At 40.8% G+C, this 8,402-nt stretch overlaps 1 protein-coding gene across 1 annotated transcript; it reads left to right on the top strand.

Moving 5' to 3' along the window:
• Positions 1–3,964: 3,964 nt before the first annotated feature.
• Positions 3,965–6,118, top strand: LOC108622676 (uncharacterized). The gene is made up of 3 exons (XM_018020715.2): positions 3,965–4,151; positions 5,470–5,673; positions 5,751–6,118. Exons 1-3 carry the CDS (start codon positions 4,054–4,056, stop codon positions 6,016–6,018), a joined length of 570 nt encoding a protein of 189 aa, XP_017876204.1. The 5' UTR covers positions 3,965–4,053; the 3' UTR covers positions 6,019–6,118.
• Positions 6,119–8,402: the final 2,284 nt, after the last annotated feature.

Raw genomic sequence — 8,402 nt, 5'->3', positions numbered from 1 at the left:
ATATAGAAATTGTAGATCTCGTCGTCCTCTACAAAAAAGGTCTGATGCAATTTTCCCGTAAGTCCAACGGTTTGGAAGTTATTGGCAAAAAACGAAAATTTTGCAAAATCTGAAGGGGTACCCCTTGGAAAAATCTCGGAAAAGTAAAAAAATTTTTTTTTTGAAATATCGAATATTTCATTTGTTTTCATTTTAAAATATCAAAATCCAGCAGCATCGATGATAGATAGCATGGAAAAAGCAAGATATATTTTATTTCTCTTTTTGAATCTTCTCCTCTCAGGGAAAATTAACAGATTAACATTAGCCAGAACTAGCCAGGAATCATTGTCCCAAACTATACAGAACGCTGAAATACGAAGTTCTTACGTGTAATTTTGCTACTTAAACATAATTGGATGAAAATTTAGTTCGTGCCTCGTTTCTCATAACTCCTCACGATGCAAATGATAAACGCCTTCGAGCGCAATGCACGTAGTTGTATCTACGAATTGCATCGCGCAGATAAGATCATTTGACATCGTGTTTAGTACGTGTAAATACGTAACGAGAAGTGTATCGCCCAGAGGGTGAGCGAAACGTGTGTTAGGTAACCGGTCATGCTTTCTTTCTATGAAGCTCGTACCAGCCGTTTGAGAAAGAAAGTTACCGAATCGATGAGGCAATTCGTCTCACTCCCCCGTCGAGTCATTTTCTCGCGGTTACGTAAACGTTTTAATTTCTAAAAAAAGATTCAGAGCCGTGTGCCTCTCGCGGACTACATACTCGCTGGGATGATTCGACAAAGCGACAGGCATCGGAGTAGAAGTAAAATCTACTTACGGAAAACCATAAATCACGTCGTTCTTTCCCATGTGCTTCTCATCTGTTAAACTCTCTAGCCTCGCTCTGTCTCAGGAAAATTTATCCTGAGAAAACGCAATTAACGTATCCACAGTTTAATCAATTACACAAATCCATCTTCAGTTAATTAAGTTATTTTAACAAGGAATATTAAACTATTTTTCAGCTATTAAATGTTCCACGCTTGGACAAGGGATGATTCTTATCGAACGATCGGCGGTAATAGATTTAACCGGAGATCTCCGTACGGATCAGAGAAACGATGCCGGGGGTCGGAGTACAGAGAACGATGACGATGATCGATAGGATCGGTTTCCTACGAGCCATTCGAATTGGCCGGGGTGCGGCCGTGGCAAAAAACGGGGCGATCGTGAGCCAGAGTCTCGATAATAGGATACCACGACTGTTCGAGACAATGTACCTGGAAAGAATGGACGCTTTCTAGACGGATCGAGTCACCGAGCGCATCGATGCGCTTTGAGAAGACCCAGCCCTTTGGTTCGCCGTGCTATCCGCGCATTCATCTATCTTGCTGCTCGTGTTATGCCAGAGGTGAGGTTCACCGGCGAAACACTTGATCGAGAACACTCGTCCGGATGATCGTCGTGGGCGCTGCCGAAAAAGGATATCGCGAGAATACGAGATCCTGAAAATAATAAGCTTATACAACGTCGTTGAGCTCGAGACTCCTGATCATCGCTGTATATGGCGATGCTGTCGAGATTTTTAGAACCTTCTTATTGTTTCATGGAACTTATTGTAATTTCGTCGTGATCTCCGTTACGTTGAAACATTTATTGAGGCTGCGATTTGATGCACTGCGCAATAGAGATATCGCACGTTCATCTCGATGAGGTTTAATGGATTAAGAAACACGGGATCGAAGGATTGACTAATTGCAATTATGCATCCGCGGAGCGTGTAAAGAATTCCGCGCCCCGGGGTCCCGTCGCGGTAGCGGTCGGACGAAAATTTCTAGGAGACAAATGAGAGTCACGGAAGCTACTCACACGTCGCGGTAGTTATTGAATAATGATCACGAACCGCACGCATAATGCCAGGGCTCCAATCAACTCGGGAGCGTTACTTTCTTTGTTACTATCTCGCTATATGGATGATCGTCGCTCGTTTCGAAACAGCCACGCCGCGGAGGTCGACGACGAGGGGGAGAAATTTGCGGTCTCGGCGGTTCTTGTACGCCTTGACGCAACTACACTGGACGGTGTAACGATGATAACAGGGAGGATGAAGAAGCACACGTTCGAGTCTACTTCGCAATTCTACTTACGCTGGCGCAATCTCACCGTGCGATTCTTATACATTGGGATTCCTAAATACGCGATGCAATTTTCATACGTACATTTTCCGTGTCCATCCATTTATAAATCAAATTCACGCAATTTTCTAATCGACCAACTGAAGAAAAATCAGTCTTCGATCATCCGATCTGCCACAGGATTCAGGAAATTCTGTTAGTCAGGCGCATTTCATGATTTCATCATCAAAATTTTTCATTTAGACGTTCTGTCGATCGCTCGTGTGAAATGAAACGTTTCTACAAGCTGCCTTGAGCTGCATAACCGATGAACATGGTAAAAGGACGAAGAATACATTAGCCAAGTCTTTTGTTCGATCATTATGGAATCCTGTTCAATGGAATTCGAAAACGTATCACGACCGTTCGATCCGTGATCGCGTAGTAGATGCTGTTCTCGATGCGCGAGCATCTCGTCTCAGAAGGAAGCGAGTGAATGGGTGCCCACGGTAGCTCCGAGCCTTCTCTCCGTTATGGAGGAAAGAAAATATAGTTCAGATCACGGTTGCGTAATGCCGCATCGGTTCGACGCGAGCCACTTTGAAGATCTACGGTAACGGCGAACGTCTCTTCTCTCAGCGTCATCGGTGACCTTTAAAAGAGCGGAGACGCTCGTAGCGAACCGCTGTTCGAGGGTAGGAGCGCAATCGTGGTACAAGGAAGGTGAGCAGCCCCGAGGATGAATGATCCAATTTCTTGTTTTATACTCTGATACTGACACCCGGACACGAACGAGATCAACGAATATAAAAGCGAACCTTTTGAACTGGAGGTTCACACCGACGCGTGAGACTACAGCGTCGGAACCTCCGTTCAACAAGTTTGCGTCATGTCTATGACAGGACACGATCCTACGAACTTATTAGCTTTTGCTATTTTCAAATCAATTTAATGTTACGTACGTCGATGCGCACTTTTTTTACAGCTAGTTTATGATGTCGTACATGCATGGGAAATGCTAATTAAAGTGACGTTTCGTCTAATTAATAGGACGCGCGAATAACGTTCGTGAGTAATTCGAGTGGAATGTTAATTAGATTCGAGTGCATGGCTTGGAATTCATTTTTAATATTCCTTGCACTGCAATTTCAGTTTTTATTACTTATTTCGGTTGCGTACAATAGTTCTCTTTTCATATAAATGAATAATGTTAAATTAATTAGTTACAATTCTTTGTAGTTCGAAATTAATTATTTTATTTCAAGCCACCGTGTATTATAAAATTACGCAGTTAATTAGGGAAATTCATTTCAGATTCTAATTGAAATTGCAATTAAAGATTGGACTTTGGAAGCGAAGAACTACAATCTAGTTTAAAAATCTCTGTATCTTAAATTGTAAAACATTGTAAGGATCGTAGCATTTTCAAAGTCCAATCTTTGGAAATGATATTAATTAAGCGAAGGACTAGAATATGAAATTTTACAAAATAATTTCTTTATTTTAAATTCTATAATTTAATGCATGCGCTAATAAATATTATTCGACCAGATCTTATCAGTTCTTCAAAATTTTTGTTAATTTTCGAAGTTTTATGCACTCCTTCAGTGCCAATTATTCAATTATCATCGAAAGGAGTGATTAAAAGAGCGACTATGATTTAAACTCTCTTGCACTCCATTCGCTGTTTGAATGATTGAACATGCACTGTTTTACTGCAGCCCCTGTTCTACTGCAACCCGTATTACTCGAACGTATTTTTCTGCATGAGGACGACATCTGTACGCAGCGCGGAAAACTACATCGAAGTTTTCCACTGACACACATTCAGATTCGAATTAATGTTTTCAACAGTTGAAAGTGGAAGCCGGCGTCCTGAAGAGAATGGAAGAACCGTTACAATCGGTTTCGAAGTGTTTACAGAAATTCGTGGACTCAATAATTAAAGGATATCGATGATGGACGAGGATCAGCAACAGAGGATTCCAAATAATGTTCTACTATTTCGACTCGCTGTTTCGAACAGCTTGAAACGAATCGCGGAATTAGTGAGGTGAGCAACACACATTTACAAAATATTCAGGAATGTTTGTTACATGTAGGATAGGCTAGGATTTATGGAACCAAAATACTTCAGCTCAGAGATCATGGAATTTGTAGTCTTTATGCCATAGCAATCGTTATTTTTTATTGAAATTTTTCTGTTTACAATTAAAAATTCGATCTACTTGACAATAAAGCAAAGTTCGCCTGGCTTAGGCAAATACCCAAACCGAATTTCAGGTTATGTCCTAGCCTCGCAATTTTAAGTATGCCAAATACGAGAATACCATTAAATAAATGAGGAACAAAAAGAAGTCACGGCTTTCGTTTATCGCATTGAAAGAAGGAAGTAGAGCCGAGTGGGGGTCACCGATGACCCGCGGTGTTATTCGATGTCATTGGCCTCTCTCGGCGATCGCATGTTAATTTGTCAGTGTTCACGTGACACCGAGGAGGAGGAGACGGTGGCGGACGCGACGCAGTGGGTCGATTTTTGAAATCGGTTCCCAGAATCTGCCGCTCTTTGAAACCTAACACACTAGTCGACCTTCGAGGAATTCCACGAAGTGTTCGAGGAAACAAAGGGCCTCTGGTCGCTCTGCTGTGCTCATCGTTCGGCTTCATTCGTGCGGTGCGTGTCACGCCGATCATATCACTCTGTGCCTCTATTAATTTCTCGTTAGAATTCATACGAGTTCAAGCACAGTTTTTCAAATCATAGAATTTGTTCTTTGTTGTAATCCTTGCATCACTTCGCGTAGTTTTCTCCGCGGAGATAAACGGACATTCTTACCCGGTGACCTCATACCAGTGGGAGTTACTTAATCGTGCGAGCGACGAGTATTCTTCTCTTCTCGTGATCATCAAACGTGAGATGAAGCTTCGTCGAGTAGAAGACGTACTTCGAAGCGTGCTCGATTCGGTCGGGACTAATGCAAATATGTAATATCAACATCAAATTGCACACGTCCCGGCCTGATTGAGCGCGCGTGAATCAGCAGAAGGAGAATCGAAGGTGTGGCCACGTTTTACGCTTCCGACTTCCTGCATTTCGCACTGAATACATAACGCATACTGTGCTTGTATTGTATATTAATAAAGCGAACGATGTATCAATTTCCTAATTAAAACGTTGTTCATCCCTTCTAATTGCGCCGCTATCGTCTGTGTATTATATCGCAAACCGGAAATTGTGCAATCCCGAATATTCCGATAAATAAATAATATCCTGTAAGTCCATAAAACTCGCGGTCTCGGAATCGCATATCGTAAAATTTTAAATATCCGACGACACTTTCGTATGTTTTAAGTATTTAAACATCTTTCAGCGAAGAAGAATTCCTAAAGATCTTCACGATATTTAAATCGAAGCCAGGTACTGCGCAAAAGTTCCATAAAGCGATGTGTAAAGAACTTTTGGATGTTATGAACGACAATTTAGAAGAAATACTAACCGAAGGAGCTTTGCAACAGGAATTGGAGAAACTCGCTGCGTTAACCGATGCAAATTCTTCTGTGAAGGAAGATGCTTGGTAAGATAGGAACGATGCCTGGGAGATATCAATTAATATTACGATAGAAATTTATTGTCGATGTTCGTTCATTCCAGGAGACCACCGGGAAATGTGCCTTTACATTTACGTTCGCTGGATGCTCAAGTAATGATTGAAGAAAGCGAGACGCTTGAAAAACGTGTAAATGAGATAGAAAAGGAAAATGCTATTCTGATGGAACAACTTTCGGACAAAAGATTGAAAGTAATTGCCATGAACGATAAGATAACGCGATCTTTAAATAAATCACCGATTGTTATAAGTTTGTTAGAAAAAAGACTGAGAGGGCTGGAGGAATGTCTGTCCTTAATAGAACATAAGTAGATAATAGGATAAAACACTGATAAATTGTAAATAGTATACATATTTCTTATTATTGTATTACAATTTTTAATTACCTAATTATAATATCGTCTTACAAGTAGTAGTACTTTATTTAATTCATTCACAGAATCATTAAACATTTTATGTATCTCCGTCTCTTGAATTATAAACTTTCGCTTAATTCGCTAACAGAATTTGAACGATCCCGCCTTTTACGATTAACTTCCGCGTACTCCATTAATGACGGTAACGGCGGCGCATTGTTCGATCCCTGATTAAAAGATTCTTAATCGTAATTTGCCGCCAAAAGGTTCCCGCGTGAATCGCGGCTATTTTCCGATTGGTCAAGACTCATTCGATTTCCTCCAATCAGAGGCGCGCTTTCTGTCGGGAACTTGACGAAACTCTCGGCAGATGGCGAGAGCGTTATTGTACCTTAGTCCCCGCTACGCACCCGCTGTTCGCCATTGTGCCGTGATTCCTGTTAAGTTTCGTGTTTGTGAGTGAGAATTCATCCGGTTTACCAGGTTCTGGAGTTCATCCACGCATCGGGTGAGTCCAAGATCTCATTCAATTCTAAAGCTATCCTTTTCTATTCTTAAATTTCGCATAATATAAGTGATTAACCCGGCAAAGTGCGTTTCACCCGAAAGGGACGACATATACATTTTTTTGGGGGTTAGTTTCTGACCCTCGCGCGTCAGCCCTCTTCCGTACGCGTGGTCAAGCCATGGCATTGTCAATTGGAGTCTTCTTCGAATCGAATATTCCTAACGATCTCACGATAAAATCTGTTTTCTACGATCCCGCGGATAACCCTTGAGGTTATACGCGCGTCGTAGATACGTTCGGTAGTTCGAATGTTTTTCCAGCAGTAGTGGCACACCGTGCATTTTTTCGACTCTCCGAGTCGACGGCTAAGTCAATAATTTCGGCCATGGGACCGGGCATAATGTCCGCAAGAATTCGGGAATCTTTCCATGACGCGAACGCGTGTACACGCGATTTCCGTACCGGCGTCTCCCTTGATCAATTTACCTCTCTCGTTTCACACGAGGGTTAAATTGACTACAGACTATAAAATGAGTTATCGGTATTGCAACGTCATCTCATTAAACAAGATAAATTTTATGTCTCATACTGACTGATTTGCGTCATACAAAAATTTTAAGCGGGTACGTGCTTCCTATTTTTGAATGATCATCGTCGGTTGTCATTTATCGCGCGATTCAAACGAGGAAGAATAACTCAGGTGTTTCGTATCTTCGAGAGAGACGATTTCTTGTTATCTAACGTGTTATTCAATGCAAGGTGTGCGGCAATGGAAAAAATCGGTAACGAATGACATAATACATAGTTTTCAGTGTATCACGTGTTTACTTGCATAACGCAGTACTGTGTGCACAGATTGTTTTGCGATATGGTTAGTTAGATAATGCCCGAACTGTGATTAAAAGAATAAGAGAGTATTAGAAACGAAATAGTTTATTATTTAAAAACCAATTGAAATTGCGTATAAATTGTTTTGGAAGCGAAACTCTTTTTCGCTGTAAACAGAAAAAAATAACTATTTCTGCATTGATGTACGGTACCTCGAGTATAAGAACAGATGTTCATATACGTAGTACATGGAATTTTTTAAAGATTTGATGTACATATCTAAGTATCTTTTTCTTGGTTGTTCTAGTACCAAGAAAATTGTGAGTAGAGTGACTAATCGTAAGAGTCAAGGCTCTTATCGATTTACATTGCGATACCCTGATTCACCTTGGGCGATCATTGGAAACGTTTCATTGGCTAGCAAGCGAATTTGACATAATTCCTCGCAGCAATTATATCATTCTGTCATTATTTATTATATCATTCTGTCATTATTTATTATATCATTCCGCATACGTGTATCGATTAAAGTATGTCGTTTACACGATTTCACAATTGCTATTTGGAGTTCGAGCTGTATGGAATCAACTGATCAACCTTGAGGAGTCCGTGCCATTGTTGTATACAAACTACTTCGATAAGCGTAATCTATTTCGGTACTGTTGTATCACGAATTGAATTTTTACGATGAAATAATTAACGGAATTTTCATAATGCTATTAGCTCGTTGTCGAAGAATCCCACGTGCATTAGCGATTTTCTTGTCCTTCGTCTCGCCATGAACTTCTACCGTGAACTCGAATCCCTATTATTTCCTCGCTTCTGACGGTGTTTGCCAGACACCGCAATTAATTCGCTGGTTACATTGTTATGTATTCCATCGTCAACTCGTTCGATTCGTAGTTCGGTCACGTGTAACAGTTAAACTCTGTTAGTTCCGGTAATATTATACATTATTCTGTAAATGTGGAAAAATAAGAGTTTCTGAGTGGGAACTATGGAAT

Source organism: Ceratina calcarata, unplaced genomic scaffold, assembly GCF_001652005.2.
Source record: "Ceratina calcarata isolate Rehan_Ccalc_2016 unplaced genomic scaffold, ASM165200v1 scaffold233.2, whole genome shotgun sequence".
NCBI classification, from domain to species: domain Eukaryota; kingdom Metazoa; phylum Arthropoda; class Insecta; order Hymenoptera; family Apidae; genus Ceratina; species Ceratina calcarata.
This window is presented reverse-complemented; position numbering and strand designations above follow the sequence as displayed.